The 22,948-nt window shown below is 37.5% G+C and overlaps 6 protein-coding genes and 1 pseudogene across 10 annotated transcripts; all 7 read right to left on the reverse strand.

The window, feature by feature from the left end:
• Window positions 1-244: 244 nt before the first annotated feature.
• LOC9302487 (histone deacetylase 18) lies at window positions 245-4,027 on the reverse strand. Its single transcript, XM_021015814.1, has 9 exons — window positions 3,617-4,027; window positions 2,871-3,072; window positions 2,619-2,765; window positions 2,404-2,516; window positions 2,094-2,305; window positions 1,953-2,017; window positions 1,682-1,852; window positions 1,121-1,528; window positions 245-1,018 (listed from the first exon to the last, which is right to left on the reverse strand). The coding sequence occupies exons 1-9, from the start codon at window positions 3,991-3,993 to the stop codon at window positions 245-247; spliced, it is 2,469 nt and encodes an 822-aa protein (XP_020871473.1). The 5' UTR covers window positions 3,994-4,027.
• Window positions 4,028-4,222: 195 nt separating this feature from the next.
• Window positions 4,223-8,112, reverse strand: LOC9302488 (formin-like protein 5). 3 transcript variants are annotated; one of them, XM_021016292.1, is made up of 6 exons: window positions 7,684-8,112; window positions 6,420-7,194; window positions 6,196-6,319; window positions 5,509-5,736; window positions 5,280-5,404; window positions 4,223-5,199 (listed from the first exon to the last, which is right to left on the reverse strand). In XM_021016292.1, exons 2-6 carry the CDS (start codon window positions 7,168-7,170, stop codon window positions 4,451-4,453), a joined length of 1,977 nt encoding a protein of 658 aa, XP_020871951.1. In that variant the 5' UTR covers window positions 7,171-7,194; window positions 7,684-8,112; the 3' UTR covers window positions 4,223-4,450. The 3 variants fall into 3 exon arrangements, with proteins under 3 accessions (XP_020871951.1, XP_020871952.1, XP_020871950.1); XM_021016293.1 differs by having other exon boundaries at window positions 4,223-5,196; window positions 6,420-8,112; XM_021016291.1 differs by having other exon boundaries at window positions 6,420-8,112.
• Window positions 8,113-8,432: 320 nt separating this feature from the next.
• LOC9302489 lies at window positions 8,433-10,346 on the reverse strand. Its single transcript, XM_002866369.2, has 3 exons — window positions 9,739-10,346; window positions 9,377-9,465; window positions 8,433-9,293 (listed from the first exon to the last, which is right to left on the reverse strand). Exons 1-3 carry the CDS (start codon window positions 9,823-9,825, stop codon window positions 8,768-8,770), a joined length of 702 nt encoding a protein of 233 aa, XP_002866415.1. The 5' UTR covers window positions 9,826-10,346; the 3' UTR covers window positions 8,433-8,767.
• A 100-nt stretch (window positions 10,347-10,446) lies between these two features.
• Window positions 10,447-11,957, reverse strand: LOC9302490. Its single transcript, XM_002866370.2, has 4 exons — window positions 11,661-11,957; window positions 11,333-11,424; window positions 10,988-11,235; window positions 10,447-10,865 (listed from the first exon to the last, which is right to left on the reverse strand). The coding sequence occupies exons 1-4, from the start codon at window positions 11,736-11,738 to the stop codon at window positions 10,789-10,791; spliced, it is 495 nt and encodes a 164-aa protein (XP_002866416.1). The 5' UTR covers window positions 11,739-11,957; the 3' UTR covers window positions 10,447-10,788.
• A 153-nt stretch (window positions 11,958-12,110) lies between these two features.
• Window positions 12,111-16,166, reverse strand: LOC9302491. 3 transcript variants are annotated; one of them, XM_021010955.1, is made up of 9 exons: window positions 15,752-16,163; window positions 15,120-15,189; window positions 14,515-14,600; window positions 13,936-14,411; window positions 13,678-13,801; window positions 12,938-13,168; window positions 12,740-12,864; window positions 12,522-12,667; window positions 12,111-12,379 (listed from the first exon to the last, which is right to left on the reverse strand). In XM_021010955.1, the coding sequence occupies exons 2-9, from the start codon at window positions 15,141-15,143 to the stop codon at window positions 12,332-12,334; spliced, it is 1,260 nt and encodes a 419-aa protein (XP_020866614.1). In that variant the 5' UTR covers window positions 15,144-15,189; window positions 15,752-16,163; the 3' UTR covers window positions 12,111-12,331. The 3 variants fall into 3 exon arrangements, with proteins under 3 accessions (XP_020866614.1, XP_020866617.1, XP_020866622.1); XM_021010958.1 differs by lacking the exon at window positions 15,752-16,163 and adding an exon at window positions 15,278-15,392; XM_021010963.1 differs by lacking the exon at window positions 15,120-15,189 and having other exon boundaries at window positions 12,129-12,379; window positions 15,752-16,166.
• A 302-nt stretch (window positions 16,167-16,468) lies between these two features.
• Window positions 16,469-18,407, reverse strand: LOC110225806 (annotated as a pseudogene).
• Window positions 18,408-18,894: 487 nt separating this feature from the next.
• Window positions 18,895-21,348, reverse strand: LOC9302493 (PLASMODESMATA CALLOSE-BINDING PROTEIN 1). Its single transcript, XM_002866373.2, has 4 exons — window positions 21,112-21,348; window positions 20,360-20,599; window positions 20,022-20,055; window positions 18,895-19,353 (listed from the first exon to the last, which is right to left on the reverse strand). Exons 1-4 carry the CDS (start codon window positions 21,161-21,163, stop codon window positions 19,074-19,076), a joined length of 606 nt encoding a protein of 201 aa, XP_002866419.1. The 5' UTR covers window positions 21,164-21,348; the 3' UTR covers window positions 18,895-19,073.
• Window positions 21,349-22,948: the final 1,600 nt, after the last annotated feature.

Raw genomic sequence — 22,948 nt, forward strand, 5'->3', positions numbered from 1 at the left:
AACCGGATTTCATTAGCTGATTGACCGCAGAAGCCAGTGAACCGGATTTCATTAGCTGATTGACCGCAGAAGCCAGTGAACCGCATTACTTGTTGACAAGTACACATCGTTTGGTTACAATTACAATTTACAAAAAGGGCTTTTGTAGCTACAGTTACAATTTACAAAAAGGGCTTTTGTAGCTACAGTGACACTCCACTGTACAAAAAGATCTCTTCTTCTTCTAATATTCTATCTAACCTGCTTAGTCTTTACTCTTTACTGTTACTGTTGGGTGATGACGAGGACCAACAAACTCCTTCCACTCCTCCTCATACATTTCTACAGTTGCGTAAATGTGGCTCTTCCCGCGCTTTTCAATCAAAGAGCGGAGCTTGTGGTATACTTCTGCTGCAAATTTAAGCTCCAAACTTAGAGTACCCTGGCTCTTCCATTCGCGACATACTTGATACCGAGTGGTGATAACTGCTGCGGTGATGGCAAGCTCCCTTTCTTTCTTTAACTCCCCAATGAAAAGCTCATTGTCTTTTTTGAACTTCTCGAAGACAAGGTTTATGTCTTTCTTGAACTCCCTAGACATGGTTTTGAGATCGTGTTCGAGTTCTTCTGAGTCCATGTCCATGTCTTCATCTTCTGAGTCCATATCCATTTCTTCATTCTCAAGTCGGCTTCTTGGCCTTTCTTCTTGGAGTTCCTTATCTAGGCGCTCAGCTTTCGCTACCGCCTCATCTCGCTCCCGCATCAAACTCTCTACTTTGGCACGAAGACCACGAAACTCATCTTCTCGAGCGCCAACCAACATTAGCCACGTTTCTAGCTCCATCTTTTTGGCCTTTAACTCTTTTCTCCTTGCCTCCAATTCTCCATCTCGTGCAGCCCATAGAGACTTTAACTCTTCCACTTCATGAAGGATAGCGTCAGCAGGGTTTTTGTCCGCACTTAGGTTCTTTAAATTCTCATTAGACGTCATCAATGTATCAGAAGCAGCAAAAACATTGTACCTCAGCTCTCTATTCTCCTGAAAAAGTGATCAAACATCAAAAACCCTGAAAGGGAATGCAAATTAATCCCAGGAAGGGAAAACAACAAGTTGAGGGACGAAGGCTGAAGCTTGACTTACCTTGTAGGAAATTTCTTTGCCGAAAGCGATGCAATCCTGGAATTCCATACCCATGACCTCTTCTTGAAAAGACGGAAGAACCTTCTCCACCATAACATCCTCCAACTCTGAGAAACGATAGCTTGAGGTCAAACCAGAGGCAGGAGCTTTTCTTTTGTTGGTGACAGAAAGATGCGAGTGTGGCGAAAGATGACTGGTGCTTCTAGGCTCTAAGGAGGGAAGCACGGTCAGGTTAGGACCTTCTGTCCTTGCGCCAGTAACTATAAACTCACGGCCAACGAAAAATGAAGATGGAAATGGTAGACAAGAAGAAAGGTGCCCAACTGGAGTAAGAGTTTTCTGATCAATCAGCTTACATGATAGCTCATCTGCAAGTGAAGGCCAATATGTGCATAGTCTTTCGCGTACCTAAACTCACAAGAAACAGATGAGTTTTGTCAACTAGTAACATAGGCACTATGGAAAAACTATGCTGGAAAAATAAATAGTAGCTAATTCATACAAGATTGTTTCAGACTGTCAAATGAGAAAGTTAGAAAATAGGATGATATAGAGCCATACCGCTCTTATGACACGCCGTGTAGATTCTAATGGGTATGCTCCAGAAGAACATTGAATTCCTTTTTCTTCAAGCAGAACTTGGACACATGCGAGTGAAGACTTTGCCAATGACTCAAGATTGTACCCTCCCTCTAACGCCAGCACTATCTTTCCTTGTGCAAACTCCATTAGCTAAAATAACATTGGTGAAAAAATTCAATGATGTCAAATCCAAGTGTAGATTATGTAGATTTGTTATTTTCAGTGGTATTAGAGACCCTTTAACACCAACCTTCTTCAACATAACTGAATATCCATCTGGTGTAATACAACAACCCCCAAGCGGATCACCGATAGCTGTTAAGGGAAAGTTAAAAAGGTTACACACCTCTTACATAGTATAGCCTTGAAACAAATACGTAGACATACAAACCTGCATCAAATCCAGCTGAAAGCAAAATAATATCGGGATTAAACTCCTTAGTCACAGGAATCAAGATATGGTCCCATGCGGCAAGATAATCTGCATCTCCACATCCTCCTTGCTCCCATGGAACGTTTATGTTAAACCCTTTACCTGGACCTTCCCCAACCATGTTATAATCTCCATCATCACTCGCTGGATAGAAACTTCCGTGATCATACCTAGCCACGTATGCATTTCCAGCCACTTTAAACCTCAACAAAGATCATGTGAAATAGTAGTTTGGAAAGAAGAGTATACAGAGGTTGCAAATACATACCTATGAACAGAGAATATCAGTACGCGAGGATCTTTCCAGAACATCTTCTGTGTACCATTTCCATGATGGATATCCCAATCAACAATCAGAATTTTCTTGACACCTAGATCCGGCTGCATTTGAAGAAAGCAAACGAACATGAGAACAAACACACCAAAGGAATGTGACTAAAGAATAATAAGTAAAAGACACTAAAAGTATCACAAAAGTCTTACTCTTTCGTTTAGTAAATAACTAGCAGCAACGGCTACATTGTTGAATAAACAAAAACCCATGGCTTCATCTGCCTCGGCATGGTGTCCTGGGGGCCTCACTATAGCAAAGCCACAATCTAACTCTCCTTCTGCAACTTTCTCTGCCACCTACCAAGTTGCAAGAAAATATTGTTACCAATCGTAAAACAAATCATTCTAACATTTTTCTATCCTCCTATGTGAGAGAGTCAATTTGTATGCATCTAGTATTACATTTACAACAGATCCAGCTGCAAGATATGCGGCTTCAGATGAACCTCCATTAAGATAAATCGAATCCAACACTGAAGCAATCCTGTTTCTCCGAGAATCTTTCTGTTTTGTGCTAATACTCTTCACGAAATTAACATGTTTCTTTGTGTGAACCAATTTGAGATGCTTATCTTCCGCTTTACTACCACCAAGAACCACACATCTGCAAAAGGAAAGACCAACATTGTCCGTACAGATCAGCAAAATCCAATAAAGTTCTTGATGGATACACTCCCGAGAGACTAGATTCTACCTTGCCATCTAATGGGATGCCACATTACTCTAATTGATAGTTAGTCTTATGAACAAAAAAATAATTTAAAAGATTCCAGAAAGGATTAGTAAATATAGAAACTTTCTCCAGATAAGACATAAGAAAAATAAGTCAAACTCAAAACTGTCAATAACCAAAAGGTAACCAATTTATGAAGAAGTTCAAGTAAAAGAAATGTCTCTGAGTGGAAAAGAAACAGTTAACCAAGTTAGGAAACGCCTACCTATATAAGATAAATTCAACAGCATCTTTCGAATCTATGAAATAAACAATTCAGATTGAGAAAGTAAAATGTCATGCCAAATAAGGAAAAACAAAACGAGACCTGTTTCTCAGCTAAGAGAATCATTAATTTGGCTAAATATCAGCATTTTCTAGGGCTTTATCGCCAAAATGACAACAAAGGCGCAGGAAGAGAGAGGAAAGTATGAACCTTTGGGTGACCCCGGCGAGCTGAAGCTTCTCCCAGATAAATCTGATGCGATCGGGACACTCTACGTCAACCTCACCGTTAGGTGTGTCGTGTTTGCACATCGTCTCGTCATAAACAAGACCCACCTTTCGCTGGCTTTTCCCGGCGACTTTACCGCCACCGTCTCCGCATTTCTTGCCGGAAGATTCGCCGGTCATTGTCATCTCCGGGAGATGTGACAGTCTTATCTTTTGAAGAACAGTGAGAGAAGCTGAAGGGTCAACAAGAAGCAAAAACAAAACACAACTCTCAAGTCTGAACTCTGAAGAAGCTTCAAACTTCAAAGTATTTTTCTTTATCCTGTTTATTCTTTGGAGGGAAAGTGGGAAACCTAGCATCTCAACCAGTCAAGTCTAATTCTATTTGAACCAAGGACCGGTTGAACCGCAGAAACCAATTTAAAATTGGTGAACCGGCTTAAAAACTGAACCCAATTTTCTGCAAACGGCGAATTTATCGTTTAGTAAACTTTTTTGTGTTTTTTTGAATTGTTGTTAATTGTGTTGTTAAGACTGCCTAAACGAAAGATGAAGAGGAGCAACACTGATCTGGAGGGAAACTCTACAGTTATATCGATTCTTCACTTCACATCACAAAAACGTCTGTGTACTTCAACTGTGGTTACAATGAAACTCCACTGTACTTACGAGTTACGACTATGCAACGATGTCACATTAACACTCAAACCATCTCTCTCTTCTTCTTCTAATATTTTCAAAAGGTCAAACTACTAAATCCGAGATATGTACTCCTAAGCTGTTCACTGGGACTGTGTACCTCAAAGCTGAAGAAGCTCTATATAGCTGCAAGGCGGTCTTTCTCCAGAAGATCCACAAGGCCACGAGGAGGGTATTCGAAGAAAACTAATTCTTGAGGCTGTTCTTCTGATCTCTTTGCTAACCATTCTGCACACGAGTTCTGTTCTTTGGAGATATGGTAAATGTCACACTCCCACTCCTTCAATATCATGTCCTTGCACGACCCCAGAAGCGTTTTCCTTTTACAAAACAGGGACGATCTTGTTGTTAGAGCATTGATGATCTCAAAGCTTGTTGTCTCCAAGTGGATTCTTCGGAAACCGCTGTCCCACAGAAATTTCAGGCCATGGTATATAGCCAAAAGCCCAGCTGCGACTTCAGGGATGCTCCTATGGCACCTGATGTACCCAAACACCCACTTCCCTGATTGATCACGCACTATTCCAGCCGATCCGGATAGATCAGATAGAGGGTTTGAAGTTCCTTGTATATTAAGTTTCACAAAAGGTGGTGTCCATATCTTCTCGAAACCAGGAGGTAAACTTGTTTCTCTGTTCACCTTCTCTGGTGATCTTGAGGGAGTGTTTTGTGATTCTGTAATTAGCTTCAGAGCCACACTTGGGGTCAGGCATTCAGTGTCTATGTCCATGTCAACAACATCCCCATCATCAAAATCTGTATCAATTTGAGAAGCAGTTTCTGGTACAAGTCCTAGTGAGTTTTTTGTCTGGAGAAAAAAACCCCAAAGGAAGTTTTCTGTTTTCTTCTGCGTATTGATGACAACTGCTAAACACAAAACGGATGTTATTCATAGAAAATGTATGGACAAACTAAAAGCTCTGCAGAAATTCAGTATGCATACATACATTGGGAGGTTTTGTCCAATAGTTTCGAGGAGAATATCAACAACTCAGTGTCGTTTATATTAGCTTTGGCCATGGCACTGCGAGTTGCCATTGCCTCAAACAGATTAGCATGCTCCCCTTTAAACCTAAAAGAATGAGTGTACATTCCCTGATTTGATAAGTTTTCGCTGATAACAGAGATGCCGCTAGAATAAGAAGCTTGTTCTTCATAGAAAGGGTTTTTGAGTACCTTTCTGTTTTCTTCTCATCTGGGAAAAGGTACATTTCGACATTCAATAGCGTTGGGCTTCTGCCAGACACATCATTCAGAATGTGGCATGTAGGAAGCAATTCGACCTTGAGTAATGCAGGCATTGCCTTTGAACGTCTGAGTGCCATCCTTGTGATATTGGATGCCGGTTTAGACCAAAACTCGCAGTCAAACTCAGGAGGCGAGGCAGAATCCATAATGCGTCCGCTGGTACAGTGGTTAAAAGGAAAATTTCATCACATATACAAGCAAAGAGGAACTGCTGAGCTGGTAACTTGTGAAGGTCAAAAGATCATAGGAATCGAAAAAGGTCACAAGAAAAGTGCAATATGGGCATCAGTGAATGTTATTACGGTCATGCTCTCGAAATCCCAGCAAGTTTTTACATTGCACATCTCCAGTTTCAACAAGTAGCCTATGCCTAAACTGTGAAAGAGATTAGGGACTGTTTAACATTCTGGCAAGGAAGAGCCACTGGATTTCCTTGAAAAAAATGCAAACAAGGCTAAGCACTACATGAAAAAAGGTATTTACACAACCTTTCCCTAAGTTGTAAAATTGGGAAAGAGTAATGGCAACAATTTAGCATATAGAGTGATCTGGTTGACGCTTCTAACAAAACACATGTTTAGTTCAAAAAAGATTATGAAGTGTTAAGAAACTCACTTCCAGGTAGGATTCTGAGCTGGTAGATATAGAAGTAATTCCGACAATTCTTCCTCAGAGACTGATTGACGTATCTCTTTGGAACCATGATCTTTAGCTTTATCACCAACTTCCACAATCGTCCCTAGAGAAAGCGAGAAAAGGAAATAGTTTTTTAGCCATCCGATCAAAACAAGTTTAGGATCTTTAGCTTTCAGAAAGAAAAGAGAAACAAAAGATAACACCTTGTTGAACTTGTGTTGCATTAGCTGCTTGTTGCTTAACTCTTGAACGAATTTGCAACGCCCGTGGACTTGGAGGCTCAACCTTCTTAGATTGAAGGAGACTTGGATTGGTTCTCTGTCTCACTGGTGTAGTAGTCATACTCAAAGCTCGAAGACCGCAAACGATTTCTCTTCTAATACCTGCTGCAGGATTAGCCAGGACAGGTTTTGATGCTTCAGAAGTTGGACGAGCCGAGACAGGGCTTGGAGCTGCAGAAGTTGGATGAGCGGAGACAGGGCTTGGTGCTGCAGAAGTTGGAAGAGCCGGGACAATTGTTGGTGCTTCAGAAGTTGGACGAGCTGGGACAGGTCTTGGTGCTTCAGGAGTTCGACGAGCCGAGATAGGGGTTGGTGCTGCAGAAGTTGGACAAGCCGAGACAGGGCTTGGTGCTGCAGAAATTGGACGAGCTGGGACAGGTCTCGGTGTTTCAGGGGTTGCATGAGCCGGTACAGGTCTTGGTGCTTCAGGATTTCGACGAGGCAGGACAGGTTTTGGTACTTGAGAAGTTGCGCGAGCAGGTTTAACTGGAGAAACCGCCATTCCATTGCCTCCAGATGTAAGTTTCATAGCTTCCTCCGGTGAAAGCAGCTTCACCTTTGAAGCTTTAGGTGTTGGATTCCCTCTGGGAACTGGATTTGAAGATTCAACCCTCAGCTTACTCCTGCCAGGAACTACTTTGATCGAATCTGAAGGCAACTGACCAGGACTCATTGTGATTGATGACAAATTCTCAACCTTGAACAAAAAAAACAAAATCAGAGACTATAAAACACGTTATCGGTAATCTCTTCTCACAATCTGATTCAGAGAACTTCATGATGAAAGCACAAACTCCATTGATGATGATTATCCACTAGAAACTTAAAAACCAAGCTAAAAACCAACAATTCTCAACAAAAAACCATGTTACTGTAGATAAGTTCCATAATCGTGACCCTAGATTTAAGAACATACCAAACCCTAACAAAACCCACAGGTGAACAGTACGGAACGCGTGACAACGAATGCAGATAAAGCGAAACACAGAATCAACTAGTTCTTTCTTCAAAACGAAGAGCGAAGATTTCAGAAAATCATCAAAGAGAAAGTATCTGCAACTTTTTTTTGCTTGCGTAGTACGGAATACTAAGAGAGTAAATGATCAATACAAAGAGAAAAATAGACGACGAACGCAGGGGAGATGAGAAAAATCAGAATGTGGTACCAAACGATTCAACTTCTTACCGTGAAATCGAAACCGCCGGTGAGTTTTTGACGTTGAAGAAAAAGGAAGAAACACTGTAGAGAGAGAAAGAGAGTGGAGCGGAAGGTGAGGGAAGAGAGGGGAAACTAGGAAGACGACAATCATCTTTTTCTGAGTCTCTGAAAATATTGATATTGGCGATATCATCCCTTATCTTTTACTTAATTTTAAAGAGACACCTTATATTATATCATTATCAAAAAGATGCAAAAAAGCCCATGTGCTAGTGAGGAGATAATAATAACTCAGACGTTTGAGCTTTTATGGTAATGTTAAGTGTATTTTTATTATTGGGAAATTCAACCATAATATGGTTGATCATGGCAATTTTTGTTCATCTATATACAAAAAAATACTCATCTCTATAGTTATGGATTTTTTGGTGTCACTCTCTTGATTTTCAACATGTTTTATAAACTTCAGAAAATGGGTGGGTGAATTTTTACTTAGTGTAGAATTTGAAATGCAGTGCTATTATAAAAAAAGGAAAAATATAAATGAAGTTTTTAATACGGGTCATGTCAATACAGGAAAAAGCTAGAAGAAGGTTTACTATAATTGGTAGCCTCGATTAATGAGTCCATATATTGTCATCATAGTACCTCTATCATCTTTCTAGGAAACTTCGTGTTCATGGCCTATTTTTCATAAATGGGATTCAGATAAAGAGATTCGTATGATTTTGGGTAGACCCATAAACAAAAACTTTTAAACTTTTTAATTAGGAGGGGAAAAAAAAAGAAGGTTTTGAGACCTTTTTTGACTCCTAGCTTTAATAATTTAGTTATGTACATGAGTCATATAGTATATGACTCCAAATGTCGATCAAACTAGTCTAATCTCACTTAGCTAGCAAAATGACTTGTGACACAAGAAAAAATAAAGCAAATGCCTCTTTAAGAACCCTAAATCCCTACACGAGTCTCTCTCAAATGAGGCATTTACTCTTCAGATTCGGAATCAGAGGACAGAATCAATGTACTGTGGTGGTTGTTTGAATGGAAATCTTTGCCACATGGGCTTGAACACTGACATTGATGAGTCCAAAGACACAAATCGTTTTCTTCAATTTTTCATCAACGGAGGAAGAGAAAGTGAAGGATAGTTGAAGTGAAAGAGATTGGTTTCATCACGTAGCGAACATGGAGACACCGGAGAGGATGATTCAGGAGTTGATTCGTCTGTAATATACTCATGATCAGTACGAGGAGCAACAGGCACAACTTGTTCCACAACTTGATTAGACCTTAATGATGGAGCAGCAGCTTCAATCCAATCTTTGTTATCAGCAACTTGATTACTTCTTGATGATGGAGCAGCAGCTTCAATCAAATTTTCGTTATCCACAATAGTTCTTGATGATGGAGTAGTTTGATCAAGAGGAACTTGAATAGTTGTTGATGATGGAACAGTTTGATCAATACAAACTTCTTTAACCACAACTTGTTCCACTTGAATAATAGTTCTTGATGGTTGAGCAGCTTCTTCCACTTGAGAATTAGCAGTTTTGTTGGCGATAGATGAGAAATCACGGCACTCTTCACAAATCCACAAACGAGGTACACGTTGTAACATCACCCTCGCGCAATAACTGACAAACACACAAGAAACAAGTGAATCAAGATCATTGAGTAAGTTGTGCTAAACTAATTGAATGTGTTGTTTATTTCTTACGTATGCTCTCTAGCATCTCTGCACATGAAGCAAGTCATCATCAAATGCTCATTGGCATCACTTCCGCATACTTCACAAGGCTTCTTCTTCTATATACGTAGCAGATTAAAAAAGAGATCAGTATAAAGAAATTCGCATCTTGCTAATCATACGACATGGTATTGAGGAAATTAATTTTCAATTTAACATAAGAACATTAAAAAAAGAAAGAAAAAAACTCAGAAATCAAGAAACCCTAAAAGACGCACATTGATTTCTGATAACACAGAGTCCAGATTCAAGAAAAAATCAATAAAGATGCAATTTTCTTTCATAAAATCGAAAACCCAGACCAAGAAATTGCAAGCGAAGATGTGATTTACCAGTTTTACAAGAGAATTTGAAAGGCTAAAATCTGAAGTAAATGTCGGATTTTCTGATCCAGGCTTGTACCCACTTTCGTAGACCATTCTTATCAATCAAAAGGTTCTTCAATGGCGTCGACTGAAACCAAATTTTCGATCTTTTTTCTTGAAATCGAAGAATCAGTTTTTTTTTTTGTGTTCTTGAAGAGCCAAGACGAATTTTTTTATTAACACTTCTTTGTTGCTTCTCCCCAAACCCCAATCTTGATTATTGATTTTCTTTTTTTTCATTTATACGAAATCGAATTTTCAAATTCTCTTAATTAAATATTGGGAATTAATCTCACGTTTATTTATAAAAACAAGCTTTAGAGATGTTAAAAAAAAAAAAAAAGCTTTAGCAAAATTTAATGTTAATGGAAAATATATTCATCCACCCTTTAAATTACAAAAGTAAAAAACAATAAAAAAAAAATGAAGAATATCTGCTTTTCTTAAGTCTTAACCATGTATTTTTCTCCAATATACTTTTTTATTTTTCTCAAGAGTATAAATTTATAATTATTGTAAGTTGTGAGAATAATTGTTTGATATTGTATCAAAAAAAAAAAAAGGGAAAATAGTTGTTTGAAAAACAAACTCACTAGTTAAAAGAGATTAACATGGAACAAAATTGTTTGAGAAACACATCACTAGTAATCTAATGAAAAAATTGCCACATGGTAAAAAAATAGAGGGCAATAGCATCACATATCCATAAACTTTTCTCCAAAGCATAAATCAATGTTTTGGTGACAACTACAAAAAATTAGTCATATAGCTTCAAAGGTGCTTTGACAAAAAAAAAAAAAAAAAAAAAAAAGCTTCACAGGTGCAATGACTCAATCAACAAAAGAAGATTGTACAAACTACAAAGAGAGATCATGAGTCAAATCAGGATCAAACAAGTCCGATCAAAATGACTTGTGACCCAAGAAAAAGAAAAGCTTTTTAAACAACCCAAAATCCATATCTCTCTCTCAATGGTTAAGCTAAAGCTACGAAAACATCTCTGATAAGAAAGCATTTTTAGATTGCAGATTCCGAATCAGAGGGCGGCTTCTGATTCTCGCCTGAAGATGTATCCATTGGCACAGCTTCTTCAGCTATATAACATCGATAAACAAAGTAAAATATACATCGATCAGTTTCTTAATTTTATATCAAAAACAGAGAAGAGAAACTGAACTGATTGATACTTAAGCTGAAAAGATTGGTTTCTCATTACCTACTGGACTTGCATGTGCTTGTGAAAGTTGATCATGAGTCGCTGAGATTTGATTACCAGAGTCGCCAGAAGTCATGTTCTGATCATGAACAACTTCACTATCAACAACTTGATAAGTACTTCTTGATGATGCAGCAGCTTGATCATTAGGAGCTTCGTTATTCACAACTTGATTAAATCTTGAGGAAATGCACTCGTCGCATATCCACATTGGAGGAACAGCTCCTTTCATCACCCTCGAGCAATAACTGAAGCATATACATTTTAAAAAATGGAAATTATCAAGATCCTTTTTAAAACAGTAATTATTTCTTAATTGAGGAAAGGAGGTACAATTTATCTTACGTATGTTCTCGTGTATTTCTGCAAAAGAAGCATGTCATTATCTCATCATCATCATTGGCATTACTTCCGCAAACTTCACAAGGCTTCGTTATCTACACGTAAATATTATGATTAGTTTAAATTATTTCTCTGCTAATTCAAGAATAGGCATCAATCTTGATACCGATCGAAAACATAAACCCCAGCAAGATAGACGAAGAAGTGTTTTCAGAATCTACAACTCTAGAAGACGCACAATGATTTCTGATTACAAGAAGATAAACCATAAGCAAGTGTACGTAGTCGTAAATGCAAACAATCGGACCAATAAATTGGGTTTAGCTTTTACCTCGACAAAGCTTATCTCTGACCCTGAAGAAGGTAGTGAAGCTTCTGATCCAGCGTCGTATCCACTTTCGTCGGCCATAGTTATCGATCAAAGGCTCTTCTTCAATGGCGTTGAATGAAACCTGCAGGCTTTGATCGTTTTCTTGAAATGGAAGAAACAGTTTTTTTTTTTTTTTGCTCTCAAGAGTGAAGACAAATTTGTATTTGCTGCTTCTCTCGAAACCCAAACTTGAATCTTTGCTTATATACGAAAGCCAAGTTCAAATTCATTTGCAGAATCTGTGGTAGTATTGATTAATAAATATATACAGGGGAGATGAAAATTCATATTTATTTCTGTGTTTTTTTTTTCTTTTCTTTCAAATAACAATCAAAACGAAGCCATTTCCAACTTAAACTATTTATAGAACAAGTTTGGGATTTTGTCAACTATATTAATAAAGCCTACCCGTTACCGTCAATGGAAAAATATAAACAATATAACCTTTATTCAGTACCCCATAAAAATCTACAAGTAATCAGGAGGTAAAAAAGTAACACAAGGGCTAAATTTTTTACTTCTTACACCAATATAGAACACAATCAGAGATTAGTAGCACTAATCTATATACCAATTTCCTAGAGACAACATCAGCCACTCCACATTGATCAGTCCCTCTCCCTGTAATGTCTCTACAATTCTTTACCAGAATTCCGGTGGTTGGTACGTCTGAAGAAAGGCTGATTCCACCAGATGCAATGAAAAACAAGCAAAACACATTTTACATCAGAGACAAGAACAACCACTTGAGAGACTTGTTATTAAAGCTATGATGATGATGATGAAGGGTCTTTGATTTAGAAAAAGAAGGAATTAGCCTACTTCAGTGTCATTGTCAACTACATCTCCATCATCAAAATGTTGGGGAGTTTGATTGGAAGTTCCTGGAAGAAGTGCTAAAGACTTTTTCGTTAGGAGAAAAATCCCCCAAAGGAAGTTATTTGTTTTCTTCTGCATCTTGATGATAACTGCAAACACAAAACGAGTTTTATTTATATTTGAAGCCAGTGATAGATCTGTAAAGCATACACTAGGCTTACTCTGGGAGGACTTGTCCAATAGTTTTGAAGAGAATATCAACAATGGTGTGCCATTGATATTAAATTTGATCATGGCATTGCGAGTCCTCATGGCCTCAAAGAGATGATCACGTTCCTCCGTAAACCTGCAATCATCGTAAGTTTTGTGATAACAATGAACAAGAAGCTTTTCCTTTGTAGCGAAGGTGGCTTGATTACCTTTTTGTGTTCTTTTCATATGGGAAAATGTACATCTCGACATCTGAAAGCCCTGGTTTTCTGTTCATAAACAAATCACTCAGAAGATTGCCTATAGGAACCAATTTGACCTTGAGTAAGACAGGAACCGCCTTTGAAAGTACATAAGCCTTCCCTCGGACTTTAGATGCCGGTTGAGCTAAGAACTCGCCATTAAACTCAGATGGTGTAGCAGAATCCACAATGCGTCCCCTGGTATATAGGGAGAAAGATATATAAAATATGCACATCTTCAGTTTCAGGCTTTTCAGCAATGTAACAAAGCCTAATGCTAAAGAAACTAAGGAGATTTCCTTTTTAAGATCGCAGATAAGGCTAAGACCATCAGCAGTGGCAAATGTGTTTGTGTGGGTGTAAGTATTTTTTTAGTATTATGATTTAAAGCAAAAGAGAAAAGAGAAAGAGAAAGAAAGAGAGAGATAGAGAGAAAAAGTGTTACACCCGAGTGTAAACTTACACCCGGGTGTGAAGAGAGAGACAATTTTTTTGTTTTTTTAATACCTACACCCCAAGACTCACACTCACCTGCTTGCCCCACTGCCCATGCCCTAAGCACTACGAGAGAAAAGAAAAAGGTAATATGAACAAACACAACTCATGGAAATTGTGAAATTAGTAGGAGTACTATAGAGTGGTCTGACCGAAGCATAAAAATTTTGATAGCAAAAAATACATATTGTCTGATGTGATCAGTAACTCACTTCCAGATGGGGTGCAAAGCTGGTCGATATGGAAGTAATTGCAACAATTTCTCTGATAAGATTGATCGGCATATCTCGTTGGTACCATGATATTTAGCTCCACCACCAACTTTCGTTTTTGACCCTTGAAAAGCCAATAAAAAAATTTCAAAAATCAGCAAGATATGTTATCAGTCATCTAGTAAAAGAAGTATTGGATCTTAGGCCTTTAGAAAGGGAATAGATTAAGAAAAAAGAGAGAGAAGCAAAATATTCCACCTTCTCCTACTGCTTGTGCTTTAGAAGCTTGTCTCATGACTCCTGGACGAATCTGCTGAGTACGAGGACTAAGAGGCTCAACCTGTTTAGGTGGAAGGTGATTTGAATTGGTTTTGCGAGCCACCACTGCAGAATTTAGACTCCTAGCTCTTGGAAAGCCAGCAGTTTGTTTTGTTAAACCCATTGGAGGACGAGCTGAAACAGGTCTTGGTACTCTGAAAGTTGATTTACTTGTACTGCCTCCACATGAAAGTTTTTTTACTTCCTCTGGTGAAATTAACTTCATCTTTGACGTTTCAGGAATTTTTTTCCATTTAGGAACTGGATTTGAAGATTCCACCCGCACTTTATTCCTATTACTTCGAGGGACTGCTTTGATAGAATCTGAAGTAAATCTGTTTTGAACAGGTCTCATCGAACAATCAGCACAGACAAAATGTGTTGAGGTCTCAAATGAATTCTCCCGCATGCAATAACTGGAAAACAGAGATAAAAATTGAAAGAGAATTAGTTAAAGACAATCAAAAGATTCATTTGACTACATAAGCAAAACTAATAAGATATGATATTACTTCTCACCAGTGTTCACAGGCTATGCGGCATTTAGAGCAAGTTACAAGTGAATCCTTCCATCCTTGATGTCCACATGTTTCACAAATTGACCTCTACAATAATTGCAGTAAAAGAGAATCATCAGCAAGTAAACACCAACCTGGGAAGCAAACAAAGATGTATGGTAGTAACTCCATACATGTGATTTGTGTAAAGCAACAGAAAAGATAAGCGTAGAACACATCAATACAACCTAAAGACAATGATCAGGAGTCATATATTTAGGACATAACGATATGGCTATGCAGACATTTTTCTCTATTGTTCTTCGTCAACTACGGTCTAGGACTAACCCTTGAGGTAGTTAATGACTAGTTCTTGATTCCTTAACCATTCTAGTAATTATTTGTTCCATTGTTTGTCCTTGAAAGGAAACAATGTAAAGACTCGCTACCTCAGGTAAACGTAGAGTCAATCCAACTTGCTCAGATCACTGGCCAAATGTGATGTATAAACATGCACACTAAGACTAACTCAAGTATTTCAAACAAGAGACTCTAAAAGGAAAATCATTGGTCAAGAGAGTAAAGCAAAGTTGATTTTACAACTCCTCAAAGAGAAGTCATGATTACCTTTGATAGATTCAATCCAGCCATATCTCATGTCAAAAAGAACATCTTTTAATTGACTTTACAATCAAACCTGAGTAGTTCAAACAAGAGAGGAAAGCTCACTCAGAACAAAAAATCAATTCCAAGGGGAATCAAAAAGAAAAATCATTGAACAAGACATTGATGCTAAACACGATTGCAGCTCAAATCAAAGAAAAGTCCAGGATCGACTTGATCAAGCCAGAACTCATGTCAAAAAGCATCTGACAACACTCCAATAATAATCAAAAAAAAAAAAAACGAAAACAAGTAATCAGCCAAGCTGCGAAAGCCAAGGATTCTCATTGAAATTGCAAGTTAGTAAAAGGTTCCAAAAGTAGAAACCCTAAATCAAAAACCCTACACAGCTCCAAAAACCCATTTTCAGCACAGTACAAAACGCGTGATACAAAAATGCAGATACACCCGAAAATCAGCTCTTCCAATGAAGAACTAAACTTTCATAATATCCCCAGATAAAGATCTGAAACACCCTTGCTTGTGAATTACGGAACCAAAGGAGCAAAAATGGTATAAGAAAACCAAGAAGAAAGCTACGAAAACAGAGAAGAAGATGGTAAAAAAAAAAAAACAGTGATGGAGCTTCAACATACCATTCAACGGTAATGCTTCTTGCGTATGAAGCCCTAATGTTGAAAACTCGTCGGAAAGTTTTGATTTTTAGCTGAGAATAAAAAATGGGTTTAGAGAGAGAATGGGGAAGAAATGTGGGGAAGGTGGTGGAGCTTGAGGGACCAGTAAGAGAGAGAGTGTGGGAAGAAGAAATGTTTTAAAAAGTAAATATTGCAATATGCCCCTTAACTTTAGATTAAATATCGAAAAGGACCCTTCATTTCTTAAAATCTACGTAAATACCCCTAACTTATCGGCACGCTTATCGACGAATGTCTTCGTCAGTCTTTACTACTGTCTCTCAACTTTTTCACTATTTTAACTTTACCTCCATAGGTTACAATTTTTGTAATTTATTCCCTAAATGTCATTTCGTCTATTTCTTTTTGACAGCCTAAAATGTCATTTCATCTATGATTGACAGCTAATAAAATTAAATTTACATTATTATATGAGTCTTAGAGTGTGACTGGTTAACTCTAATAAAAGAAAAAATAAAAAGAATTTATTTTTTCTTTAAATGTACCAATCGAAAAAATTGGAAGATTTTTTTTTCCTGAAACAATTAAAATTTTGTTTAAAAGAAAAAAAAACAAATAGAATTATTTTTGCTAATATAATTTTTATTTTCCTCTATTTTTTCTTCCTATTTAGTCTTGAAAATAATGCATCATTGATCATTGAACAAATTTCGTCTTTTCTTCTATTTTTTTTTTTTTCACAAGTGTAACATATTATATTAAACATTCCAAAGAGTACATGGCCAAAACAAAGGCCTTTTAAGAGATTACAGAAAAGATGAGGCCCAACAGAGAGCCCACCAAAATAACAACATCGACTTCAAGAAGAAATATCATCTTTTGACTCAATCTGAAACCACGTGTCATCAAGAGGATGTAACCTCAACACGTATTAGACGAGTAAGCGGAAGATTTCCGATAACAACCTCTGCCGTTGAGCACCGATTCCGGTGAGAGAATCATCGTCGAAAAACAATCGATTTGTGATTCCTTTAGTAACCACCGAAGCTAAGCCATCGAAGCTCCAATAGAATTTAACAGCATAAGGAAATCCGAATAAGCGTCAGAAAATTCTTCGTTCCTTCAACTAAGGACGCCATCTCTTAACGATTCCTGTAACTCTAGAACTTCAAGAGATTGAATTGGAGATTAAAAAATTTAAGTCACACAAACCTAAAGATTCATCACCAACTCAAATCTGAAGTATTTATTGAAAGAAAACTATGAAACAAACTAAAAACGAAAAATAAATTTTAGAAATCAGCTTGAAACTGATTTACGGTGGAATAAAAACAGAAACCGGCCAAAATCTCATGTGGAAGCCGAATTTGCCGGGCAAAAGCCGACCATCTCCGCTAACGGAGCCGGAAGATGCCGGAAAAGAAACCGACCAACCACCGCATAAGAAGCCGATGGATGTCGGGCAAAAGCCGACCATCTCCGCTAACGGAGCCGGAAGATGTCGGAAAAGAAACCGACCAACCACCGCATGAGAAGCCGATGGATGTCGGGCTAAAGCCGATTGAAACCAATCGGACGGCCTTGCCGGAAAATCCCGGACGGCGGAGTAAGGGACATGAATCGACTTTCTCTCTGAAAAATATGAAGAGAGAAGAGAGAGAGGCGATTCATACGTTTTATCATACGTTTCTTCTATTCAAATTTCGTCTTTGCAATAAAAACAGATTTTATATCTCTTTATACTACATTATCATGTATTTAAATGAAATTGGAATGGTGATGACAGTGGAACATACGGTGAAATAAACAGAATAATATAGTTTAATCATGCGTCACAACCGGTACGTGTAAGTCACCATAACCATCAATGTGGTGTAAGTCTGTAAGATATATATTGACTATCAAATTTTTAACTATTTAAAACATTTCAAATGAATTATATTGAAATATATTTTAAATGAATAAAATGATATGATTTGTAATTTTATACTATGATTAGTGTTGAATGATATATCAAACAAAATAGTGGCTCTCAAATCTTTTAGAGAGAGCGACTTGTTCTTCTTTTTAGCCGTCCGGTTTGTATTCCGGCATCTGTCTGTCAGCTATCAGCTCATATAGCGGTGGTTGGATAGCTTTTCGTCTAGTATCGATCGGTTCTTGCGACAACAGCTAGCTTTATTTTCTCTCCGGCGTTGTCCGGTTTTCTCTTCTTTTTTTGCTTTCTATCACGGTGCCTTTACCGTTGATTGTTTTTCAGTTTTCTCTTCGGATCTGTGATGGTGGAATGGTAGCGGCTTTCACCCAACAGTGTCTATTCTGGTTCATCCTTTGAGTTTTCGGTTTACAAAAATTATCTATGTGCTTTGCGATTTCAGTTGAAAATATGAAACACTTTCCTCAGCATATTTCAATTGCCTTTAGCTGTTAATTGTTTTTGGAGATTTGATTGGTTTTAATCAACAATTTTTGGAGTAATTGGATTTTATTCTCTTGTTGAGTTTAATTATTCCGAAGTATCTCCATGTTGCTGTTTTGCTATTACTAGTGAAAACAGATAATCTACCGACGGTTTAATTACGACGGTGGTTTCTTCACCGGAAAATCGATATCTCCGATGGCGAAGGATGACGATGAGAATCTTACTTTTACTCATCTTACACGTGTATAATTACGTGTCTTTGGGTGATCTTTTTTGGTCCAATCTTCTTCTGTAAACGGTGCATTATTTGGCTCTTCTTGGACTTACTTTTGTTTCGTAATCCGTTAATGTGTGTTGGCTTACCTTAGCCTTGTAACAATTGGTATATTGAATAAAGTCCACCATTGAGAAAAAAAAAAAAAAGTATACAGTTTTTTTAGTGTTACGCTAATTGAAATTATGTTAGCATCATTTTATTATTGATGTTCAAAACGTTTAGTAAATACATCATTGACTTAATTGTTGTAAAATCATAATACTCCTATTAATTAGTACTATCACTTTTACTTCATTGGCGTTAAACAAATCAGCAAAAACACGAATAATTTCAATTGGTGTGAACTCACATACTTAGTGCAGTAGTGTTAAGTTATCCTAGTTAGTTAGTGTTATGATTTTGCGCACACCATAGTTGAGGAATTAATCTGTTAATTGCAGATACTTGAGGAATTAAATGAGCATTTTAAGAGTAAATGCAAGAGCTGAAATCTTCTTACAACAAAAAAACATAAGATAGACCCATAAGGGCATAACACAGAGACAGATATTACCACTAAACTAGACCAGTGTCCTTGAGACAATAACTAAGTGCACCCACAAAACCAGAGACCATTAACATCCTTAGAGCATCAAGAAAGAACAGAATCCACTCGAAGCGACCAAGAGAAGGCAGACGAACAATTTGCTTGAGTTCTTGAGAGCAAACGCGCTGCTTTCTGTTGTGTAATCCGGATTAATCCCTGTCCCAGTGGTGCCTCCTGTGCTATTGCCCCCAAAAACTCCATTGGTTGGGTTCCCTGAATAAGGACTGTTGGTACCACTACCAGGAAGTGTCGTGGTGCTTGAGCTGCCTTTTGGATTGGTTGTGCCAGGTGTCACAGTCGTGCTGCCGCTAGAGCCACTGGAAGAAAATAAGAGTATATCAGACATGAAACAACCACTTATGGTTTTGGTCCAAAACCAAACCAAGTCTTGATGAAAGAGATTGATCTAATGGAAAATCTTCAAAGCAAATTCATATTTTCTACTCAAAAACAAAAACAAAAAGAAGAGTCTCAGACTCTCAGTCTCTATTTAACTAAATGTGTCTTTGATGGGTCCAAATGATTAAAGATTTAGAGTACCATTGCTTAATACGGCCATATCAGTCAAGAACATGCTCATGCGTTCAAACTGTAATCCAATAAAGCATTTGATTTGATTATAGATATGATCAAAAGTTTGGTAAAAGAAAAAAAGGAAATTGAGTACTTTAAGGTCCACGTTGAACCCTTACAGTTAATAGAGTCACAATTTTCATTACTTATTCTATTTCCTTTAGTCTATTTAAGTAATATTAATGATGCTGTTTTCTATTTTAAATTGATGTGAATGATGCTATCTCTATCACAACAGAAGTAAACAAAAACAAAAAAGTTGTAAATTTGGGGCCCAAATCAAACTTTAATCTACTTTTTCTCTTTGCCACAAATATAGAAAACAAGTTGATTAAATTCTTGGTTTTGGTTCCATAAAATGCAAAACGTTTCATTCAATTTATTGATAAAGCCATTAGAATCAGAAGCATACCTGGCACTAGTAGGAAAGGTACACCCTGTATAACCTGTAAGAAACAAACACAGAAAATGCTAAGACAATGATTATTATACACAAATTAACTTGAAGCTGGAAATATATAGTCTTTATTATGCGCATTTGGCGTATCCATTTTGTCTTAGAATCTTGAATACCAAAGTCATTCAATAGTGACAAAAACAAAAGCCTTCAACTTTCTGTAACTATCAACAATTTGAGTACCACATGAATCACTCCAAAAAAGCAATTAAAGTTTCAAATGTAGCAAGAACACATTGTGTATCAAAAATGAGAGAAATTCATAAAAATGAGGATGGTTGAGAGAGACTAACTGGGATCGGAGTTAGTGGGAGTGGCAGTGCCATCGAAATTACAAGAGCCAGGAGATTGACCCTTCTTTTGGAAGTAGCTATTGACTGCATAGTTGCAATGAGACCTAACATTGTCAGGGTTGAAGCAAGATTGTTTTGGTTTAGTAGGATTACAATCTGCTCCATTTCCACACGCATAGTCTAGGGTTCCCTGAAGCACTGTATCACTCAGTCCTGTTTTACACACACACCATGACGCACCTACAATGACCACAAGAAAGCCAACGTTAGAAAATAGAGAGCTGCATCTTCTTTGCTCTGTAATCTGAGAAGCCAACAAGATTTGCCCAAATCTTGGAATCACCTTAAAAAGGCAAGATTTACAAATAACCAACAATAGGGTTAAAAAAAGTAAGTAAGAAGTTGAGAGAAAACAAGCAAATCAGAAAGAAAGAAAAAATCAGTAAAGTTTTCTAGAAATTTGTGAACTATGCCAAGAAAAGAAAAAAACACTCTAAGAACAGAAACATTATATATTTTTTTGATTCTTCAAAGGAAAATCAACCAAAGAAATAACTATGGTATACTAATCAATTGATTGTAAAGAAAAGGAATTTTTTTTTTTTTTTTTGTAATCTGGTTATCAATGGCAGAACACTCAAGAACAGTAAAACCCTTGAGTGCTACAAGAACTTTTCTTCAGAGAAGAACTAACTAAGAGTGAAAGAGATAAGACTTAGCTAATATATCTGAAGAAGAATGAAAGTTCTTACTAGAATGTCCAGCCATGGCTATAAGGAGAAGTGAAAGCACCAGAGCAGCCATAGATGCCGTTCAGACCAAATGTCACTGTTGTCTTTCTAGAAAGAGAGAAAAAAGTATGGAGATAGAGAAAGAGATCTCTAGAGCAAGAAGAAGAAGAAGAAGAAGAAGAGAAAGTGGAGAGAGATAGAGCAAGTAGAGAGGGTGGTGAGATGAGAGTGGCTACTTGTTCTGTGTCTTCTTGTCTCTTCTCAAAACCCTTTTGAGTGCTTTTTTTACATCATTAAAGAACTTAGCTCGTGTAGACTTTTTTTTTTTTTTTTTTTTTTTTTTTTTTTTTGTCATCTGTAATTAAATAATGCTCAAAAGAGCCATTTTTGTGGAATGTTGTTTACATAAGTGATATGAAGCGGTTCCGTACGAATTTTTCGTGCCAGATTATCCGCTTTTGCATTTGCACAACGAGAAATTAAAGATAAAGAGAAGGTAGAGAACTCTTCCTTGTCGCTCTGAAATTCCTCCAGATACACTGAGAAGGCCGGCCATTCGGTTGGGGAAGACACCATCTTCACCAGGTCAGAACAGTCTGTAAGGAATGCTACCTCTTGATTATCTGCACCAATCATACACTTCATCGCCCAAAGGAGGGCCTCGAATTCGGCATGTAGCGAAGATAGGCTTCTACGGAGGTTGGCAGCTCCCATTGTTGATGGGTCACCGTTTGATGGTGTACAAAACCACCCTATCCCGGAAAACTTGTCGCTGTCTTTCCAGGATCCATCCACAAAACAACGGTATCCTGTAAAATCCGAATCTAGGGACACCCCCCTCGTTTGAGGCCGATTTGGAAATTCCACTGAAGCCTGAGTTTCAGTATGAAGCTCCACTTGAGCTGAGTGCCACAATTGTGCCTCTCTTTCCGCTAACCGTAAAACCTCTAACGGATCGTTATCCACATTTTCAAACAATTTTTCATTCCGTGCTTTCCAAATATACCAAATAATCCAAGGAAAAGCTATAGAATCAAAACCCGATGGTATTCTCCAAAATAAATGATCCAAGTTTGCAAAAATAGAATCTGTGGGAAAAGTCCCCATAACCGTAGGAATCTGAGAAAGTGCCCAAACCTGTCTTGCAGGATGGCACTGAAAAAGTGTGTGATTGACTGTTTCCTCCAGTGCACCACATCTGGCACAACCAGTGTCACAATCAATTCCTCTTTTTCGTAAGTTCTCTGTAACCGGTACACAACCCGTTAAGATTTACCATAAAAAATGACGTATCCTAGGTGGACACTGTACTTTCCAAGTATGAGCCTTTAGCTTATTGAAATCTGGCCCAATGAAAGATGAGTTGGTTTCCAACTTATCCAACCGTGCGGTATGATACCCCGACTTAACTGAATATTTGCCGGATTTTGTAAAATGCCAACCCAAGGTGTCATCCTTGGTTGGCGCACCCACCGGTAGGGCACTTATTAACTCGTGTAGACTTTTTTTCTACGTATATTTTGAGATTTAAATTAAAGACACATCGTATTATTGGTATTAAATAATTAAAATGACTTATTGAATTAAGGCCAATTTTTTGTGTTGCAGGATGAGATGTGAAAAAGCTGAATCAGAAAATCTTGTTCATGCTGGGGTCAATTGTGAATAATAATGTTTACTGTGTATTAAATTTTGTAAATTTGACATTATCACATGAAATTTTTTAGATTTTTTTGTCTTTTTTATTTAATTGTTTTGTCTTTAAATTCAAAAACTCTACCGATTAAAAAAAAAACGAATAATTTAATCATGGTCCACATGTTGTTATGCACTAACTAAAACGCCATCGTTTTGGTGG

The sequence above is a fragment of the Arabidopsis lyrata genome, assembly GCF_000004255.2.
Source record: "Arabidopsis lyrata subsp. lyrata unplaced genomic scaffold ARALYscaffold_8, whole genome shotgun sequence".
NCBI classification, from domain to species: Eukaryota; Viridiplantae; Streptophyta; class Magnoliopsida; order Brassicales; family Brassicaceae; genus Arabidopsis; species Arabidopsis lyrata.

What these genes read in the sequence shown, in the direction of transcription:
- LOC9302488 (XM_021016292.1), bottom strand. Translation starts at nt 7,170, where the DNA reads ATGAGTCCTGGTCAGTTGCCTTCAGATTCGATCAAAGTAGTTCCTGGC. An exon ending in GCTCAGAATCCTACCTGGAA is followed by an intron (nt 5,737 to 6,195) that starts GTGAGTTTCTTA and finishes CCACTGTACCAG; the next exon opens with CGGACGCATTATGGATTCTG. An exon ending in GATGAGAAGAAAACAGAAAG is followed by an intron (nt 5,405 to 5,508) that starts GTACTCAAAAAC and finishes TCATTCTTTTAG; the next exon opens with GTTTAAAGGGGAGCATGCTA.
- LOC9302487 (XM_021015814.1), bottom strand. Translation starts at nt 3,993, where the DNA reads ATGCTAGGTTTCCCACTTTCCCTCCAAAGAATAAACAGGATAAAGAAA. An exon ending in TTCAGCTGGATTTGATGCAG is followed by an intron (nt 2,018 to 2,093) that starts GTTTGTATGTCT and finishes TTCCCTTAACAG; the next exon opens with CTATCGGTGATCCGCTTGGG. An exon ending in GCAAAGAAATTTCCTACAAG is followed by an intron (nt 1,019 to 1,120) that starts GTAAGTCAAGCT and finishes TCACTTTTTCAG; the next exon opens with GAGAATAGAGAGCTGAGGTA.
- LOC9302490 (XM_002866370.2), bottom strand. Translation starts at nt 11,738, where the DNA reads ATGGCCGACGAAAGTGGATACGACGCTGGATCAGAAGCTTCACTACCT. An exon ending in CAGAGATAAGCTTTGTCGAG is followed by an intron (nt 11,425 to 11,660) that starts GTAAAAGCTAAA and finishes ATTTACGTGTAG; the next exon opens with ATAACGAAGCCTTGTGAAGT. An exon ending in AGAAATACACGAGAACATAC is followed by an intron (nt 11,236 to 11,332) that starts GTAAGATAAATT and finishes TATATGCTTCAG; the next exon opens with TTATTGCTCGAGGGTGATGA.
- LOC9302493 (XM_002866373.2), bottom strand. Translation starts at nt 21,163, where the DNA reads ATGGCTGCTCTGGTGCTTTCACTTCTCCTTATAGCCATGGCTGGACAT. An exon ending in AGCCATGGCTGGACATTCTA is followed by an intron (nt 20,600 to 21,111) that starts GTAAGAACTTTC and finishes TGGTCATTGTAG; the next exon opens with GTGCGTCATGGTGTGTGTGT. An exon ending in TCCCACTAACTCCGATCCCA is followed by an intron (nt 20,056 to 20,359) that starts GTTAGTCTCTCT and finishes TGTTTCTTACAG; the next exon opens with GTTATACAGGGTGTACCTTT.
- LOC9302491 (XM_021010955.1), bottom strand. Translation starts at nt 15,143, where the DNA reads ATGGCTGGATTGAATCTATCAAAG. An exon ending in CTGGATTGAATCTATCAAAG is followed by an intron (nt 14,601 to 15,119) that starts GTAATCATGACT and finishes CAATTATTGTAG; the next exon opens with AGGTCAATTTGTGAAACATG. An exon ending in TAGTTGACAATGACACTGAA is followed by an intron (nt 12,380 to 12,521) that starts GTAGGCTAATTC and finishes TGGTGGAATCAG; the next exon opens with CCTTTCTTCAGACGTACCAA.
- LOC9302489 (XM_002866369.2), bottom strand. Translation starts at nt 9,825, where the DNA reads ATGGTCTACGAAAGTGGGTACAAGCCTGGATCAGAAAATCCGACATTT. An exon ending in CAAATTCTCTTGTAAAACTG is followed by an intron (nt 9,466 to 9,738) that starts GTAAATCACATC and finishes CTACGTATATAG; the next exon opens with AAGAAGAAGCCTTGTGAAGT. An exon ending in AGAGATGCTAGAGAGCATAC is followed by an intron (nt 9,294 to 9,376) that starts GTAAGAAATAAA and finishes TGTGTTTGTCAG; the next exon opens with TTATTGCGCGAGGGTGATGT.